The sequence below is a fragment of the Mytilus trossulus genome, chromosome 13, assembly GCF_036588685.1.
Source record: "Mytilus trossulus isolate FHL-02 chromosome 13, PNRI_Mtr1.1.1.hap1, whole genome shotgun sequence".
NCBI classification, from domain to species: Eukaryota; Metazoa; Mollusca; class Bivalvia; order Mytilida; family Mytilidae; genus Mytilus; species Mytilus trossulus.
The window spans coordinates 28,926,034-28,946,526 of NC_086385.1; the positions used below are offsets into that span (position 1 = coordinate 28,926,034).

Consider the following 20,493-nt stretch of genomic DNA (forward strand, 5'->3'; position numbering starts at 1 on the left):
AGCTTCTGCTCACTGATGATACCCCCGCAGCAAGTGGATAATATTAATAGTGTAAAAATATGCAAGTGTTCTGTAAACAGGAAGTTGTCGAGTGATGAATCTGAAAACGCATCACACGGTATAGCTGACTTATATAAATCCTGAAACCAAATTTCAGAAATCCTTGTATTGTAGTTCCTGAGAAAAATGTGATGAAAATTTTCACCTTGGCTATCATGTGTAAAATCATACAAGTGTTCGGTAAACAGGAAGTTGTCAAGTGATCAATCTGAAAACACATCACACAGTATAGCTGACTTAGATAAACCCTGAAACCAAATTTCAGAAATCCTTGTATTGCAGTTCCTGAGAAAAATGCGACGAAAAATATTCATGGGATGGACGGACTGACTGACGGACTGACGGAAGGACAGAGAGGTAAAACAGTATACCCCCCTTTTTTAAAGCGGGGGTATAAAAATGTTTTAGACCAGTATTTAACAATAAAGTAAGATGCAATGTGCTTATAGTCACCAAAAGGCCAATATTGTATCTGTCAATCATTGGAAACTAAAAATTAAAAATTTTCCATTTCATACCTGCCAACTTTTCAAAATGCCCATTGAGGTTTTGCGTGCAAGATCGATACTTTAGTTCTACAAAACCATCAAGGGGGCCTTCAAGTATATTTTAATGTAATTTTTTGGCTTTTTCGTCCTATAACTAGCCTATAGCCATTGTAAAATTTATTGTTATGTTTAAATTGTGGACAAATTGCTCTTTCAAAATTTCCACTTGGGAGCCTCCATGGGGGAAATCCTCCACAAATAGTGACAGATGGCAGGTATGCTTTTTAAAACTTTACTAAGAGTATTAGTTACATAGTGTGCTAGTGACCTAATATGGTATATATGGGGTCAGTACATTCCATATGGGGTTAGAGCCAAGCTCAGTGATAATGAACACCATACTAATTTCCAAATTGTACAAAAGAAACTAAAATTAAAATAATACAAGACTAACAAAGGCAGAGGCTCCTGCCTTGGGACAGGCGCAAAAATGTGGCGGGGTTAAACATGATTATGAGATCTCAACCCTCCCCCTATACCTCTAGCCAATGCAGAAAAGTAAATGCATAACAATACGCACATTTAAAATTCATTTCAAGAGAAGTCTTTTAATAATGCTATTTAAGAGTGTACTCACCTGAAGGTCCCTGTAGACTTTTATCAAATGCTTTAATGTCTGTGATCTGTAAACCCAAGTTCTCTCGCAGTATTTGCACATCACTTCCATCATGCTTGTCAGCAAATTTAATTGTACTATTTTTGTTTACTCTATAAAAAAAACAATTATTTATTAAGGCAGTAAATCATTGTGAAAATCTTCTTTCTACTTTATGTCATTCAAAAATTGAAATAACACTTTTTTCAAAATAGAGAAAAATAGAATACTTGTCTCCGCTCTGACAGATTTGAAAAGCACTCACACATCATGGTCAATCTGCTGACCAAATATGAAATCTTTCTACTGAGTTATTCTAAAAATAGATCTAACATTTATAGCAAATTTGACTGTACATGGTTGACTATCCATTCTTGACTATATTTTGATAATTCTTGGACAGTTCTGTTTATGTAAATGTTGAAAATATGCTGCACAGACCTAGGTTTTGACCTTGAATAAAAAAGAAGTGAATGTCAACTTTCCATTCAAGGATAAAAAAAACTTAACGAAACTTCATCGTTAAAGTTTAAGTTGTAAAGAGAAATTGCATTGTATATATTTATTTGTCTGGTGTACTATTATTTGTCTGTTTGTCTTTTTCTTTTTTAGCCATAGCATTGTCAGTTTATAATTTCCATCTATGAGTTTGATAGTCACTCTGATATCTTTAACCCCTCTTTTAATGAAATGCTACCTACAGTACTTACAGTTGAGCCCAATAAATATGCTCCTGATACACAGTTAATCCAACACAAGAATCTACTTTTGGCAAACTTGAGTTATCCAGTTTTACACTGTTGATATTGTATATAATGATTCTTGTACTGACAGCATCCCACCAATACAGACAATTATCATGGTAGTCTATTGTTAAATGTTTAGGTTCCATTTTTGATGTAATCACTAACTCCTTTTGCTGTGAGCCATCCATTCGACCTTGCTTAATTGAATATTTCTGATCAGCATAGTTTATCCAGTATATATACCTGAAATTGTTAATAACATTGTTAATAATAATAAATAACCTATTCAAAAATTTTGTGAAGTTCATATTAAAACTTCTTGAAGTAATTCAAAAAATTGCCAAATAGTGTAAAACAGTGTAAAGTCAATAACAATTGTGTGTTTTGTATATAACTGTTGACTTAAGCTTTTTTCAAATTATTTTTGATGTTTGTTTTTGTGTTGTAATGTTACACCACTGTTCCAGGTTAGAGACACGGTTTGACGCCAGCAAATTTTTAAAACCCGGACACATTCTGTATGTAACTGTCCCCAGTCTAGATCCTGTAAATAAGTGGTTGTCGTTTGATGCTGTTTATCATATATGTTTTTTCTTTCTTTTCAGCATTATTCAGGCCATTAGTTCTCTTGTATAAATTTAATAACAATAGTCATTTTGGGGATTTATATAGCTTCCTATGCTAAATGAGTTTTGAGCCGTGATGTAGTGGTTAGTGCATCTGACTACTAACACAAAGGTTCCTGGTTCGAATCCTGTTCAGGATGAAAATTTCAAGAACTCAATTTTCGGCTCTCCCTTGACATCATTTGTGAGTATGGTATTGAGGAAAGGATGATAGTCCGTTGGAAGGGGTCGATAACTGGCTGACCCGTGTTAAGAGAGAGCCATGTCTCTTGCACATTGAAGACACCCTTGTAGATTTCGAAAAAGAGTAGGCTAATGCCGCTACAAGGCAGCACTCGCACCCGCAAAGTGGAAATGGATAAATATATGTTGCAAAACTTGTTTCCCAATCCACTATAAATAAATATGTTTAAACTAAATGAGTATTGCTCATTGGTGACCTACAGTTATTAACTTCAACACAGCTACTTTTGCATACGTAATATTTCTGTACCAAAAATCTGAAGTACTGGAAATGTACTTTTAATATTCAGTACTATTTTGTTACTTTAGAATTATTGTAAGATTTAGGTACCTTTAGTTTGTATTTGAAATTTAAGTACTACAGATTTTGGGTTGAACAGTTAAATTTTCAGCATTTTGGAAGTTTGTCGTTTTCATATCTCATGAAGCTATGATGTTCAAACATGGAATACTGTGATCATTGTCGGTATTATTTTTGTACCAATATTTTAATTACAAATCAAGTACTGGAAAATACAAGTACCTAAATATTACAATAATTCTAAAGTAAAGAAATAGTATTAAATATTAAAAGTAAATTTCCAGTACTACAGATTTTAAGTACAGAAATATTAACTATCAAAAAGAAGCTGTGTACATCATTTTGTCTCTTTAGAAGAGTGGTCTTATTGGCAATTATACCACAGCTTCTTATTTTTATATGAATTCTCCATTTCTTTTTGGTTGATCGTTTTGTTGGATTGCTGTCAATCTAACACATCATGAAAGGGTGTAAAAAGGGGGAGGGTGTATCTGCACGGAAGAAAGCAAAATAAAATTGCCATTTCACAACAAAACACAGCAAAAATGGCAAAGCATGTTGCACAAAACTAACCCTTTACCACCCTCATCATGTAATAAACAAGAATGTGTCCCAAGTACAAAGATGTCCCACTCGCACTATCATTTTCTATGTTCAGTGGACCCGTGAAATTGGGGTCAAAACTTTAGAAAGATCATATCATAGGGAACATGTGTACTAAGTTTCAAGTTGTTTTGACTTCAACTTCTTCAAAAACTACCTTGACCGAAAACTTTAACCTGAAGCGACCGGATGCAGACGAACAAACAGAGGCACAGACCAGAAAACATAATGCCCCTCTACTATCATAGGTGGGGCATAAAAACATTTCAATACAGATTTTTATGACTTACCCATTCACAGGATCAATGACAATCTCCTTTGGATTTTCTCTCTCTCCGTGAACAATGACATAACGTAAATTACTGTCTAATTTGACCACTTCTATGACATCATGACCTTCATCCACCCAATACACATTACCTATAATGGAATTAATAGTGTTTTATGGTATTGATTAAACACAATAGCTAAACAAAAATCAAAAGTATTTCTACATAATGAAACGCATGTACCAAGTCAGGATTATGACAGTTGTTTTTCTTTTCATTTAACAAGTTTGAGCTTTCTAAAAGGAACTTTCCAATTTGAAGTTTTTTTATTTTACTTTTCACAAGAGCTCATATCCTCATGCATGTAGAGTAAAACTTTGATTGGCCAGCTGTTTGTAAAAACGTTTACTCAAGCTTTGTAATTAAAATTGATATCTTCAAACAATATTTATAAGGCATTATCTAACCTGTATATACTGTGGATTCATTTTTATTCGTGGTATACCAACTTTCGTGGGTTTCGTGGATCACAGAGAACCACAAATTTAAGAATTCAACGAAGAATAATCCCAAGAAATGTGTATGGAGTCGGATGTTTATTTCCGGTATTGTTATGCAGTTCTAGTAAAGTGTTGACTAGGGATAAACATTGTAACACAACACATGTTTTTTATTGAAAGAAGATACAAGTATTTTGATTAAATCTATAATAAATATATAGAATATCAATGATAATTTACTTTTTAAAATTGATTAAAACTGTTCATGGAAAATAACTGCAAGTTGTTAATTACCGTGTCATGGTTTGGTTTACCACTGATTAAAAATCAATAGGATTAAGTACGGGGATAATGCCCGTAGGTAATATTGTTTATGACAGGAACATTTATTTTCTCACCCTATACTTATATCACTGTTTATTAAATCGAAATTAGGGAAATGAGCCTTCAATCATAAAGTTTTAAATGCCTTATAGAATGCAGACAAGAATTTATAAATTGTAAAACAAATAAATAATTAGTTGTCTCTGTCCATAAATGTAATCAAAGTTATCAAAATGAACACTTTAACCTAGAATGACCAAGCGAGGATGTTGACAATTCAAAACTTTTTCAATTAATTCCTTCTTTTTTTGTTTTATTTTATTATTGATCAAACCAAGGAGGTTATATGATCTCCTAAATCAAAAAGAAATCAACGAATTATTTTTTTGTTGTTGTATCAGCGATCCACGTATTTACGTATACCACGAAACGTCTTTTTTTCTCTATCCACGAAAATTGATACCCACGAAAATAAATGAATCCACAGTATATATATTTAAATTTTATTGGACCTTACCCCAATTTAAATTGTACAATATACTAACAAAGCAAGCAAGCTTACCAAAGACCTTGACCTAAAACTTTAACCTGAAGTGGGGCATAAAAATACATTAAACCATGGATGCTTTCTGCACCTACAAATTATTGTAAATTTTACCTGCAATCCAATCAACAGCAATATCCACAATAGAACCCATGTCATCGTCAACAATTGTTTTACGCTCCATTAAGTCACGTTTGATACGAGATATCGATTGTGTCTTACTATCCATCCAGTATATATGGTCACCGTCTGCAAGAAAAAAACAAAAATATTTTATCATGAATGAAATAAAATTAACTAAAATTGCTGTCAACAATTTCCTTATATCAGTTGGTAAAAGTCCTACTTTGTTCATTATGTATATAAAAGTCACCTTGCTAAACACATGCTGAGTTAAATTGGGTTGCGTTACCAGAATGATTTCAATTTTAAATTTGTGTAGCTAAAAAATGCCAAACTCACATTTTGCTTAAAAATAATTTCAAGAAAACAGGCACTTGACCAAAATGATAATCACTTCTGCAATTTTCTGTAAAAAAAATCTGGTAAATCCCCATGTATCATCAAAATTGAAGGAATGGTGTTTTTAGGGAAAATGTTGATATTTTCAAACTGGATTTTTTTCAAAAATCAAAGCAATATTTTGAAATGGTTGGCATAATATTGAAGAAACACCCTGCAAGGTGTCATGTTTAAAGGCAAGGCAGTTTTACCCATATATTAAATGAACAGTAACAAAACTATTTCAGACAGAATTGGTCAATGACTTTTTTGTTACAGCCAATTTCATTGAGTGTGTAGGGAAAGGTAGAATCCTTGGTTTGCTTGTTTGTTAGCTGAACCTTGAAGTTATTATATTGGTGAGGTATACTACCCTCCTTTCAAAGAAGCTTAGTCCTTCAGACAGATAGTTTAGCTATCTGTTGGACTAGTCTACTATTAAAGGAGGGTTGTTTACCAAACCTAATAATGACTTAACAGTTCAGCTTGCAAGCATGCTAACCAAAGATATTACTTTTACCTACACACTCAATGCCCATTAGCTGTAAGCTTATATTTTACAATGTGTTTTCTGTGTGACTTACCAGCATGGAAGTCAATAGCTTTGGCCATAGATATTTTAGAAATGAGTGGTAATGCCTCCGCTGTCTCTTCGTCATTAAACTGTATACCATGTATCTCTGTTTCTGTGGCATACATCAGGAAAGACTCTATTCCTGAAAAACAAAAGAAGCAATTAATATGAAAAAGAAAATGTGGTATGATTGCCAATGAGACAACTATCTACAAAAGACCAAAATGACACAGATACTTACAACTGTAGGTCACTGTACAGCCTTCAACAATGAGCAAAGCCCATACCGCATATAGTCAGCTATAAAAGGCCCTGATAAGACAATGTAAAACAATTCAAGCAAGAAAACTAACGGCCTTATTTATGTGAAAAAATGAACGAAAAACAAATATGTGACACATGAACAAACGACAACCATTGAATTAGAGGCTCCTGACTTGGGACAGGCACATACATAAATAATGTGGCGGGGTTAAATATGTTAGCAGAATCCCAAACCTGTTTATATTTTAATAAATATGAGATTAAATGTTGTGATATATCAGAACGTAAGTTTTTATTAATGCAATATTCACCCAGAGTCAAAATTCCCTTACTGAAAACCTTGCTTTAATTGCTGTATTGACTATACCCTATATTTTCTATAAGTGAGTTACTTCCCTTACCTGTACAGTTTGTGCCATTGATCAGTCTTAACCTTGATTAGAAGTGAGTTGCTTCCCTTACCTGTACAGTTTGTGCCATTGATCAGTCTGAATCCAGCAGTACATTTACAAACATGGCTGCCAGGTCCTGTTGGTAAACATAATTGTGAACAGCCTCCATTGTCGTTTGTACAATTGTTTATTCCATCTAGAATATAAATACATCAACACATTAAAAAGTGAGCCTCATTCCATTTAAGAGAAATACTAAACTTCTCAATGATCAAAATAAGTGTAGTGTTTGTCAAACTGCTATATATCCAATGATTTTTTTCTAATAAAGTGTGTGGTTCAAGTTTTTAGAAATTTTTATATTTTTGCCAAAGGTCCAAAATGAATATTTTGTCAAAGTTTTATAAAAATTAAACATGACAAATTTAATTAGGCAAGGAGTATGTTGAAAATCTACAAAAGTTTAATTTGGTACCAATTATTTAGTTTCCCCTTAAAATCTTTTGAATTTTTTTTCCAATTTGGCAATTACCTTATAAATGTATTTGCCTTTGTTATGTAGCTGGAAATTGTCTCTGAATGACCTTATATCTGTCTCTCAAAAACCTTCTAACATCAAGCAAAAATCACTTTTTAATTATGATGTCAATTTTTCAGTTTTTAAAACTTGTGTGAATTTAACATTGGTGGACAAATTTGCATAAAAGTGTAGTCTATTTCCCCACACCCAATACTGTGGATTCATTAATATTCGTTGGATACCAATTTTCGTGGATTTCGTGGGTACAGGAGAACCATGAATTCAAATGTTCAACGAAATACAAATTTTGTAAAGGAATGAGTATAGACTTTGCAAAAAAACACGAAATTAAATATCCACGAATATGTAAGCTTTCCTCAAACCACAAAAATTGGTACCCACGAAAATAAATGAATCCACAGTAACTTACCTTTTCTCATATCCATGTCATACACCTGCATTGCTTCTATTTCTGGAGTTTTGTCTCGTAACAATAGATAATTATCCCCTGTTGTTGTCATGGATATAATTTCATCGTCATTAGCAACATATAACCTTCCGTCTGCTGTCAAGGTCAAGGCTAATGGTTTGGTTATTTTGGTGTTTTTTATCACACGACATTCCATGCCATCTATATCACAAGTCATGATAGAGTTGTTGCCCCTGTTAACCCAATACAGTCGTTTTGTCTTTACATCTAACTTTAAACCTGAAAATATCAAATAATCATTATATTTTTAAGTCTGATATAATTTTTCAAAAACCTTGAAAATGTATTTCATTTTAACATGCTGAAAGAAAGTATGCTAACACCACACTCTGACTGTTTTGCTTGTAGCCATAATTGTAAAACAATCAACAAGAAACTTTTACTAAAAAAAAATTCAGAATGGAAACTTAGAATTTGTAGAGAAAATAACCCAACAAGAGAGCTGAAAACAGCCCAAGGCAACCAATGGGTCTTCAACACAGCTACAAAAATCAAGCACCTGGAGCCAGGCTTCAGCTTGAAAATTACAAAAACTTTGTATTTAGGAAAAAAAGACCTTTATGAGCACTAATATGTTACTTTCAAAGAATAGAGAAAATTTAAGTTTCATGGTATATTTTCCCCTTTGTGACCTAAAAGCAGTACAACTGACATCCACCTCCATCTCAATTGAATCCTGATGTCAAATATCTAAACGTATTTTTCAAAAGAAGATGAGAGAGAATTAAGAAAAAAATAATAACACCTTCGTAAATTCATGAAAATTAAATACAACACTTTACAGTAAGGTATGAGTTGCAGTTGCCCAGGAAAATGCAGCAGAACCAAGTTTTTGGAACGATCGCTAGAGGTTACCCAGTATACCTCAATTATTTTTTTTAGGGAAAATAGAGTGTTGAATATAACAGTCTGTCTTTGCCCTGAACCACAGGCCTGGCAGCCCAGGCTTGAAAATTTTGTTTGGGCCTGAAAAATCATCTCTTGATGCCAGCAGAATCCAACAAAACTTGAGCTCCAGGCTTATAGGTTTAAAATGTTATCCCGAAAACAGAATAAAGTTTTTATAAATATAATCTTACTTGCTGGCATTTGGAGGTCGTTTATAATAGTTGTAACATCACTTCCATCCATCTTGGATCTATAAATAGCATGGTTTGATTCATTTCCGACATCTGACCAGAACATCAATCTGAAAAACAAATAAGCAAAAAGTTTGTAAAGCATTATGTCTAGCCTAAGATTGCTGCTGGCAGTGTAAAAGTGTTGATCACAAAAAAAACAAAGTTCAGGGAAAAAATTACTAGAGGCTCTAAAGAGCCTGTGTCGCTCACCTTGGTCTATGTGAATATTAAACAAAGGACGCCGATGGATTCCTGACAAAATTGTGTTTTGGTGATGGTGATATGTTTGTACATCTTAATTTACTGAACATTCTAGCTGCTTACAATTATCTCTATCTATAAATTACTTGGCCCAGTAATTTTTGTAAAAGATTAATTACTAAGATTTACAAAAAAATGGTTAAAACTTGACTATAAAGGGCAATAACTCCTAAAGGGGTCAACTGACAATTTCGGTCATGTTGACTTATTTATAGATCTTACTTTGCCAACATTTATTGTATTTTAAAGTTTATCTCTATCTATAATAATATTCAAGATTCATCTGAAAATTTCAGGGCAGATAGATTTTGACCTGATAAACAATTTAACTTCATATCAGATTTGCTTTAAATGCTTTGGTTTTTGAATTATAAGCCAAAAAATGAATTTTACCCCTATGTTCTATTTTTAGCCGTGGTGGCCATCTTGGTTAGTTGACCTGGTCATGCCACACATTTTTTAAACTAGATACCCAAATGATGATTGTGGGCAAGTTTGGTTTAATTTTGCAATGTAGTATCAGAGGAGAATATTTTTGTAAAAGATTAATTAGATTTACGAAAAATTGTTAAAAATTGACTATAAAGGGCAATAACTCCTAAAGGGGTCAGCTGACCATTTCGGTCAAGTTGACTTATTTGTAAATCTTACTTTGCTGAACATTTTTGCTGTTTACAGTTTAATTCTATCTATAATAATATTCAAGATAATAACCAAAAACAGCAAAATTTCCTTAAAATTACCAATTCAGGGGCAGCAACCAAACAACGGGTTGTCCGATTTATCTGAAAATTTCAGGGTAGATAGCTCTTAACCTGATGAACAATTTTATCCCCTCAAATTTGATCTAAATGCTTGGGTTTTTGAGTTATAAGCCAAAAACTGCATTTTACCCCTATGTTCTATTTTTATCTGTGGCAGCCATCTTTGTTGGTTGGCCGGGTCACGCCACACATTTATTAAACTAGATACCCCAATAATAGTTGAGGCCAAGTTTGGTTTAATTTGACCCAGTTGTTTCAAAGGAGAAGATTTTTGTAAAAGATTCCTAAGATTTAAGAAAAATGGTTAAAAATTGACTATAAAGGGCAATAACTCCTAAAGGGGTCAACTAACCATTTTGGTCATGTTGACTTATTTGTAAATCTTACTTCGCTGAACATTATTGCTGTTTACAGTTTATCTCTATCTATAATAATATTAAAGATAATAACCAAAAACAGCAAAATTTCCTTAAAATTACCAATTCAGGGGCAGCAACCTAACAACAGGTTGTCCGATTCATCTGAAAATTTCAGGGCAGATAGATCTTTACCTGATGAACAAATTTAACACTGTCAGATTCGCTCTAAATGCTTTGGTTTTTGGGTTATAAGCCAAAAACTGCATTTTACCCCTATGTTCTATTTTTAGCCATGGTGGCCATCTTGGTTGGTTGGGTGGTCACTGGACACAATTTTTTAACTAGATACCCTAATGATGATTTTGGCAATGTTTGGTTAAATTTGGCCCAGCAGTTTCAGAGGAGAAGATTTTTGTAAAAGATTCCTAAAATTTAAGAAAAATGGTTAAAAATTGACTATAAAGGGCAATAACTCCTAAAGGGGTCAACTGACCATTTCGGTCATGTTGACTTATTTGTAAATCTTATTTTGCTGGACATTATTGCTGTTTACAGTTTATCTCTATCTATAATAATATTCAAGATAACCAAAAACAGCAAAATTTCCTTAAAATTACCAATTCAGGGGCAGCAACCCAACAACGGGTTGTCCAATTCATCTGAAATTTTCAGAGCTGATAGATCTTGACCTGATGAACAATTTTACCCCCGTGTCAGATTTGCTCTAAATACTTTGGTTTTTGAGTTATAAGCCAAAAACTGCATTTTAGCCCTATGTTCTATTTTTAGCCATGGCGGCCATCTTGGTTTGTTTGGCGGGTCCCCGGACACAATTTTTAAACTAGATACCCTAATAATGATTTTGGCAATGTTTGGTTAAATTTGGCCCAGCGGTTTCAGAGGAGAAGATTTTTGTAAAAGTTAACGACGCCGGACGCCGACAGACACCGGACGCCAAGTGATGAGAAAAGCTCACTTGGCCCTTCGGGCCAGGTGAGCTAAAAATAAAACTTCGTTCATCAGATGCTTTACCTACATCGTGATGAACCTATATTTTGAAGGTATGTATCATACTGACAAAAACATGAGCAACCCAAAAATTATCTTCAAAACAGAAAGTGGAACAGAGTGTTTTCAGATACTTGTGGGAGAAGGGTGGACACAAGATCTACAGTGCATTAATTTACTTTTGTGGCATACAATATCAGTGGATTTTGTGGTTTGATGTGAACCCTGAATTTACATGTTCAATGACTTACAAATTCTCTATAGGCATGTATGAAGACTGGTATAACCACGAAATTAAATATCCACAAAAACTACAATATTTCCTCAATCCAGGAGAAATTGGTTCTCACGAAAATGTATACTTTAATCTGACTGCTCTCATACGGTTTATTTTTTAGTTTAACCTACCCTTGGCTTGGAAATACTACTAAGGAGTTAGGTTTGGTAAGACCAGTCAGCACAACTCCAGCACGATAGGCTCCATCTAGCTTGGCAACAGAAATGCTTGCCTTGTTGCCACCATAGGCAAAGGATGAAAAGTACATGTTCCCCGACATCCAATCAATTGCAAATCCTTCTGGGTTGGAAATACCTGAAGTTTAAAAGTTACAAACCATTTATACTATCAGATATTGAATTATTATTTTTGTTTTCTTAATGATCTTCTGACCTCTGTAAACCTCATAGTAACATGATGAAATTCTTTTTATTTCAATTGATGGGCTACACCTCAAATTAAGGCTGTTTTAGCAATTTTTTCTGTTTTTCACTAAATTCGATAAGTTTAAGGACTTGATGCAAATATGTGAGACAAGTTTAAAGCTATGAGCACTGAAATCTGCCAGATGAATGATTTATGAACAGGAAAGAATTAGTTTGTCCTTTTCTTCTTATTTTTGGCATGGCTATGTCAGTTTATTTTCAAATTATGAGATTGAATGTCCCTTTAGTTTAGCGTCAATTGGTGATTTGATGGTCGAAAAAAACACATTTACTGGTTCCACTAATGCATCGCCAGTAAACTTAATTTGCAACAATCAAATAATGAATTGATGCTTTTAGCGCTTCAAATACAACCCAGTTATTCTTCTTAAAATTACCTGAATCAATAATGGTCTCCACATTAGATCCATCATTTTTAGCACTATTGATGACATTTAAATTTCTGTCGGCCCAGTAAAGTTTTCCTTCCTTAGCATCGTAATCCACAGCTGTAGGCCTATCCACATGTGGAACAGTAATTGTTGGTATGACGCTGAAGTTAGCATTAGCCAGATCCACACCACGGATAATGCTACTTCTTACGAACAGTAAAAACTTGTTATCAGCTATTGAAAAAAAATTTCATTAAGATTGTGTACTGTGAATTTTTTTTTTCTTGGCAGAGTTTAAAGAACAAGGTTCACTTCAAGCCAAATATGGCCTTGAATTTCAACTTTACTGTAGATTCCTTTATTTTCATGGGTACCAATTTTCTTGATGGACGAAAACTTGCATTTTCTTGGATATATAAATTCGTGGTTTTGGGAAAGTTTGCATACAATCCTTTAGAAAAGGTGTGTTTCGTTGAACATTTAAATTAGTGAATCTCCTGTTCTCACGAAAGAAACAAAAATTGGTATCCAACGAATATTAATGAATCCACAAAATACAAAATTATCATGATTAATTTTAAAAACCTTACTTCTTTGTAAAATAAATCTCTTCTTGGCTTCAGAATCAGAACTTTTATATATACATGTATAATTAAAATATGATGATTTTGTGCATTTCTATTCCATAAACTGTCAAGACTTATTGAAAATTTAACCCAAACTGCAATACCACAAATAATACATACTCAAGAGGTCAATACTTTGTCATTTTTGATGTGATGTGCTAAAATTATTTTGCATTAATAATGATGCAAGCAAATGCTTAACAAATCGAGTTCCTTATGACAAAAACATCTTCAGTTAAAATAAATCTCAATTAATAGAAAATTTGTAAATACCATTTCTCTCGTCCAATCAAAATACAGCATTATTACATAAGATGGAATTTCAAAAATAATATTTTGCCATTACCTATACATGACTTGCCATCGCTGCTTAGCTTTTTCAGATGAGGGCAGAGACATTTGGCAACCTGGTGGTAGCCAATCAAACATAGATGAGAACAGTTGCCATTATTTTCACATGGATTCGGCATTGAAGGTTGACGTAAAGGATGGTAGACTTGAAGGTCAAAAGGCTGTGTCATAGTTTGTTGAATGGTGGTCACATTTGATCCATCGAATTTGTTAGCCTGAAAGAGACATATATGACTTTAACAGTAAGTTCTTCTATTGTGCTGTCTTACAACTGTCCCTGGTAAGGAGGCGGATAGACTATTTTTTTCTATCTTTTATTTGCTTTTCTTTAACTTTTGCGCTACTTTCAACTTTCTTGACCGGTGTGAGAAAAATATTTTTCATCACTCAGCAAATGATTGGTCGAATCCTGATTGTGACATTAAATTTTCTTGGTTTCTTCTGAATTTTCTATTGTGACGTCATGAAAAATCACATAAAAAGTACACAACATTCTTCAAATTTTGAAACAGAACGATAAAAAACATTAGAGAAACAGATTCCACCACTTTAACTTTTGTATTACGATATTTCTCCACTCTCAAAAGTTTAATTTTAATTATTTAAAAAGCTCTGCAAGCCTCACACTTTAAATGTTTAAATTTAACTGTCACAAGTGGGGAAATATCGTAACACACTTGCTGCAGTTGTGGAATCTATATTTTCCTAACAAGGAGCATATACTCTAGCAGTTCTTGTTACTGCATGGTTGCAGTCTGTAAAATTTGTGTTTGTTTGGTGTTTGTGGCATTGAAGTTAACCAGGCAGTACAGCTTTTGTTCACTGTTGAAGGCCTAAGATTGACCTTCTTGTATAACTGTTGACATGATCAAAATTAGTGTTTGTCAAACTGCTACATATAAAATGACATTTTTTCAATAAAGTGAGTTTTTTTTAAGTTTTTTTATTTTTGTCAAAGGGTCAAAGTAAACATTTTGTCAAAACATTTATTAAAATGAAATGAGACAAGTAATTTTAGTCAAAATGTTCAGTACCACCTTACCTTGGAAAAAATATACAATTACATACCCTCATTAGTGAGTTAGTTCCCCAATCTGTCCAATACACATAATTCCCAAATAGTGTCAATGCAAATGGATGTCTCATTCCCTCGTGATGTTTTAATATCAATCTGTGATCAGCTCCAATATAATCTATCGTATGGATGGAGTCAGACCTAAAAAAATAGTATATGCTTTATTCCTTGGTATTTTGGTTCTGACAAAAAAAAGTAAATAACAAGAATGTGTCCATAGTACACAGATGCCCCATCCACACTATCATTTTATATGTTCAGTGGACCGTTAATTTGGCGAAATAATATAATTTGGCCCTTAAATTAGAAAGATCATATCATGGGGAACACGTGTTTTAAGTTTCAAGTTGATTGGACTTCGACTTCATCAAAAACTACCTGGACAAAAAAAATTAACCTGAAGCTGGACAGACGACAGACTCACAGACCAAAAAACATAATGCCCACTACCAGGGTTTCCCCTGGGTCAATTATTTTTTCGCCACCTCTTTCGCCAAAACAATATATTTTTCGCCACTTTATTATTTTTTTCGCCAAGTAACACATATATATTTTTCTTTTAAAATTTTCCTTTTTTTCCAGCCCCCCCTAAATAATAAGTGGTTTTTACAACAAAACGAAGCATCTTATCAGTTGGAATTGATCCCTCGTGTAAGGTGTAGTTATTACATGGAAGGGTTACTCTCATGCCAACCTTTTGAATAGATTTCTTCATAACGACAGTTTTCTTTTCTAGACCATCGTAAATAAGTGAAACTATATGCTTGAAACCCCTGTGTAACTGAAACGACTTTGAAGTACCCACTCAAATCAGTGATCTATATAAAAGTTAAATGATAAAGTTCAAAATCAGAGACCTTTCTTGCTTTTGAACATTTTTCGTCATAACAACAATTTTCTTTTCTGGACTATCACTAAAAGAAGGAGAGGAAGCGTAAATATTTTGCTTCAAACACGTGCGTCGCAAAGTGGTTTACAAATCCCTTTTGTGATATGTTACAGAAGCCATTTAACCATATCATTTTGTCATATCATACAATCAACACCTTTATTAATTAGTCCTTTGATGTCGATAGCTATGAATGCAATCAGCTGATTATTGATTTTCTGTCAAAATCTTAATGAGTTCAAGGTGAATTCTGAGTATTGTCTGATGGGTAAAGTCAGAGAAACCAGAAAAAAGTAAATAAACAAGATGGCTGAAAATAAATTGTTATATATCTTTCGCCAAATTCTTTCACCAATGACGAATTTTTAATCGCCACAATTATTATTTTTTCGCAAATTGCGAAAATGGCGACCGCCAGCGTAAACCCTGCCCCCTACTATTGTTATATATATATAAAAACAATCAATATGAGGTATCTGCAAATGTGGTATTTAATTTGAAATTTAAGTTAGCATCCAAATTATCCCAAATACCAATATGCATAAACTATTTGTCACATGGCTCTTAGCAACCAATCATTAATCAATCCTCAAGTTCGAGTTAAAGAGGGTTGTACTTGTAAGGACTAAAGGAAATTGAAATGTTTAGCACTGAAAGGTAAAGATTTCTTTAATTTATCAGTGGGAAGTAAAATTTTAACATTCTATTGTATAAAGCATTGGCTGCAACTGATTCATATACAATTATGGACAAAGGAAATATGCACAAGTAATGTAATTTCCATCCAAAGTATACATAGATATAGGAAGATGTGGTGTGAGTGCCAATGAGACAACTCTCCATCCAAATAACAATTTAAAAAGTAAACCATTATAGGTTAAAGTACGGCCTTCAACACGGAGCCTTGGCTCACACCGAACAACAAGCTATAAAGGGCCCCAAAATTACTAGTGTAAAACCATTCAAACGGGAAAACCAACGGTCTAATCTATATAAACAAAACGAGAAACGAGAAACACGTATATATTACATAAACAAACGACAACTACTGTACATCAGATTCCTGACATAGTTTAGTAACTTCAATATCAGAGCATACATTTCAATAATAAATTTCTGGAAATGTTCATTGATGGGATGTTTGGTTGTATCAAAAAAATTATCAGCTTTTGAAGGTAAAGATATCATAGTACCGTAGGGTTTTATTAGGGTTGTGATTGAATTACATGCAATCTTGACCCTAAAAACAAACTAATATATTTCATACCTAGCATCAATCCAGTATAATCTTTTGAAGTCGTAATCAATGGCTAACCCGTTGGGCCATCCCCCTCCTGTAATACCAGAGATATTGAAAATTGTTCGTCTTTTCTCTCCAGCCATAGAACAGGTTTCTATCCTTGGGAATTTGGCATCCCAATCTGTCCAAAACAATGACCTGTATAAAGGAAAATCAGAATTTTTGTGTAAATAGGTTGCTGTATCTATCCTTGAGAATTTGACATTTCAACCTGTCCAAAATAATGACCTGAAGATCCAATTTTATCAGCAATATGTGCTATAAAAATTGTTCACTATACTATTTTGTGCATAAATCATACCGTTAATGTTCTCTTTTGAATTGTTTTAGATTGGACATTCTGAGCCTTTTATAACTGAGGTATTTGGTTGACTTATTGTTGAAAGCTGTACGGTGACCTTTTTGTTAATTTCTGTGTCATCTGGTCAATTCTGAAATTTTCTCAATGGTAATCATACCACATCTTCTAATTTTCATAATAAAATTGAGAAAGGAAATGGTGAATATGTCAAAGCGACAACCACCCAACCATAGATTTCTTTTTAGTGTAATGAATAAAAAAAAAACTTACCCAACTCTAGGGTCCAATACAATAGCCCTGGGACTTATCATATTTCCTGCAATTAGAGTAGTTCTGTTGGACCCATCAAGTTTTGCTACTTCTATTTGGTCCAAGTTACTCTCGACCCAGTAGATATTCTTTCCAATCCAGTCTACAGCTAGACCCTCTGTTGTGGCCAAGCCAACATCTATGATTGGTTTGATCTGTGTAAAACCTTAAAAAGAAACATAGGGAAATTACAGCTAACCCTCTGTTGTAGCCAAGCCAACATCAATAATTGGTTTAATCTGTGTAAAACCTGTAAGAAGTATACAAATTCAACACTTTCAACTTTCTGAATGTATACAAAGCAGTTCTGTATTATCAGTTTCTAGGAAGAGTATAACCAACAAAAGAGAAAGAGTTTCTTTAATTCTTTGACAATTTAACTCTTTCTGGACCATTTGTTAAACAAGAATGTGTCCAAAGTACACAGATGCCCCACTTGCACTATCCTTTCCATGGACCATGAAATTGGGTAATAATCCAATTTGGCATTAAAATTAGAAAGATCATACAATAGAACATATGTACTAAGTTTCAAATTGATTGGACTTCAGCTTCATCAAAAACTACCTTGACCAAAAACTTTAACCTGAACTGACGAACGAACGGACGCACAGATGGACGAACAGAGCCACAGACCCGAAAACATAATGCCCCTCTACTGTGGTTGCCGTTGATCTCAATTCTTAATTGGCTAAGTTCAAAGGTCTACCAACTCTCTAGATGAATCATAATGTGTTAAAATTAATTGACAACTTTATCATTTTGATATAGAAATCAGGAATGTGGAAGTCACTATAATAAATTAATAATAAATAAGCATTATTGAGAGTTGGCAAGGTATACAAAAATAGACAAACATAAGCTCTAATGAGCTTTTAACCGACATGGAGATTTTTCTTTTCACTCAAAGGAGATTTTTCTTTTATCAAAAATGAAAATTTGTTTGATAAAGAACCAGATTTACATCAGATTTATCCAATCAAGGATTACTCATTAAAATTCAATAATCTATTTATTGAGACAGAATAAATAAAATAATTCACTGGTACCAATCTAAGAATCTATATTTAACAGTACTCACTGTTGGATAAAATTTTCCCTCTAAATATTTTGTCATCTACCACATCAGTCCAGAAAATCCAACCTTCAGCGTAGTAGAAATCTAGAGCAATTGTGTTCCGCAACCCTGATACTAATGACGCATAATTGAAATTATCAAGATCCACTCGTCTCATCTCATGTCTGTTCGAGAATATGATGTATACAGTTTCTTTTGCTGAAATAAACAAAACTTTTTGCATCAGTATGATATTATCAATAAGATTACTGTGAATTCATAAAATCGCAAGTTGCCAGTGAATGGGATTTGAAAAAAAATCACATTTAAATTTTGCATGAAACATTTCATGTAAGTTCAATAATTTGTCTAGTGCTTTAGTCAATTTTATAACATACCAAAAGTACAAGTGTGTAGTGCTGAAATTTCTGAACATACAGTATTTATAATTGAAAATAATGGATCGACTGACACCAAAAGCAAAGGAACCGTTCAAATGACATTTTGGGATAAAAAGAATATAAGATTAAAGATTTATGGTAAAGGTATTTAAAAAAAAAAACGCTTCTAGGAAAAAAAGATCCAAGAGCAAAGCATCAAGTTTCTTTAAATGAATGTTATAGAAATGGTTTTTTAATACAGTACAAATGATTTTGTCTTGTATAAAAAAAAACATAAAGCAGTCCGTTTCCACGAAAATTGTACCAATTGAACTCTTGATTTTTCTACTTTACATTGCTCTAACTTGACAGAGTATAAGGCTATCCTTCCACAGTCAGGGAAACCTGTCAAAGAAATAAAAGTTCAGGGGTCAAAATGTGGTAAAAAAAAGTCTATTATCTACAGTATAGATATTCAAACAGTTCTGACCTGGTTTACAGGTGTAATCATCTTTCTCCAAAATGAAACCAGGAGAACAATGGCAGTGATATCCTTTTCCTGAACGGCCCTGTTCCTGGTCCTCTGTACATAACTGTCCACAAACTCCCCACTGTGCACATTTACTGGTTACAAGTGCTGTCGAAAAGAAATAGGCAAAATATTAACACAAAATTCTTTGTTTGAAGTAACTTATAAATTTAGCTATTTGGTACCGGTCAGATTTTATTGGTGCATGAAGTCGGAGTGCTTGGAAGGAAAAAGTTGGTTTGGTAAAAAACTTTTTTTTCTCAAAAGCTTGCAGCATGTACTAAAACAATGATAAGGCCGTTAGTTTTCTCCTTTGAATTGTTTTACATTGTCTTATCAGGGCCTTTTATAGCTGACTATGCGGTATGGGCTTTGCACATTGTTGTAGGCCATACTGTGACCTATAGTTGTTAATGTCTGTGTCATTTTGGTCTTTTGTGGATAGTTCTCACATTCGCAAATCATACCACATCTTCTTTTTTATATGAAGGTTTATGATGTGCATGCGTCAGGTATGAGAGGTTTTCACAAGGATATATTTTTTGTCTGGTTTATCTCCTGACTGAGTCAGTCTGAGTCCTGTTGAATAATGCAGCGAGTGAACTGATATTACAATTCATGAAGGTGAAGTATTTGATGTAATAAAAAAGTAAATGCAAAATGAAAAGAACAGTTTATATTTACCTTTGCAAGTTTTATTGTCTGAGCTCAATGTTTGCCCTGGCTCACACACACACATTGGTCCCCATGGCGTCTTGGAGCAGTTAGTACAACCAGAATTTTCACACAGTGTAGCATCTTAAAGTAGAAATGAGATAAATATTGACATTCAGCTGAAATTTTGTTCAACAAAATTGTTTTTACAACAGAAAATAAAATTTTATACATAATGTGCAGTGTTTCATGTAAGTTTGTGAAGTTCCAAAGACTTCTTGCTGAAAATGCACATTTATCCCTGCCCATTAATAC

General features: G+C 33.4%; 1 protein-coding gene across 1 annotated transcript in view; it reads right to left on the reverse strand.

Moving 5' to 3' along the window:
- LOC134694221 (low-density lipoprotein receptor-related protein 1-like) overlaps window positions 1-20,493 on the reverse strand; it is a 136,456-nt gene that overhangs the window by 48,969 nt on the left and 66,994 nt on the right. Inside the window, exons 22-38 of the mRNA XM_063555219.1 lie at window positions 20,209-20,322; window positions 19,486-19,632; window positions 18,640-18,834; window positions 17,520-17,724; window positions 16,916-17,086; window positions 14,753-14,900; window positions 13,680-13,899; window positions 12,714-12,941; window positions 12,022-12,205; window positions 9,180-9,289; window positions 8,041-8,319; window positions 7,161-7,286; window positions 6,445-6,576; window positions 5,474-5,608; window positions 4,013-4,142; window positions 1,914-2,192; window positions 1,186-1,316 (exon numbers count right to left, since the gene is read on the reverse strand). Coding sequence (XP_063411289.1) covers window positions 1,186-1,316; window positions 1,914-2,192; window positions 4,013-4,142; window positions 5,474-5,608; window positions 6,445-6,576; window positions 7,161-7,286; window positions 8,041-8,319; window positions 9,180-9,289; window positions 12,022-12,205; window positions 12,714-12,941; window positions 13,680-13,899; window positions 14,753-14,900; window positions 16,916-17,086; window positions 17,520-17,724; window positions 18,640-18,834; window positions 19,486-19,632; window positions 20,209-20,322 — 2,934 coding nt within the window. The remainder of the gene's footprint in view (window positions 1-1,185; window positions 1,317-1,913; window positions 2,193-4,012; window positions 4,143-5,473; window positions 5,609-6,444; window positions 6,577-7,160; window positions 7,287-8,040; window positions 8,320-9,179; window positions 9,290-12,021; window positions 12,206-12,713; window positions 12,942-13,679; window positions 13,900-14,752; window positions 14,901-16,915; window positions 17,087-17,519; window positions 17,725-18,639; window positions 18,835-19,485; window positions 19,633-20,208; window positions 20,323-20,493) is intronic.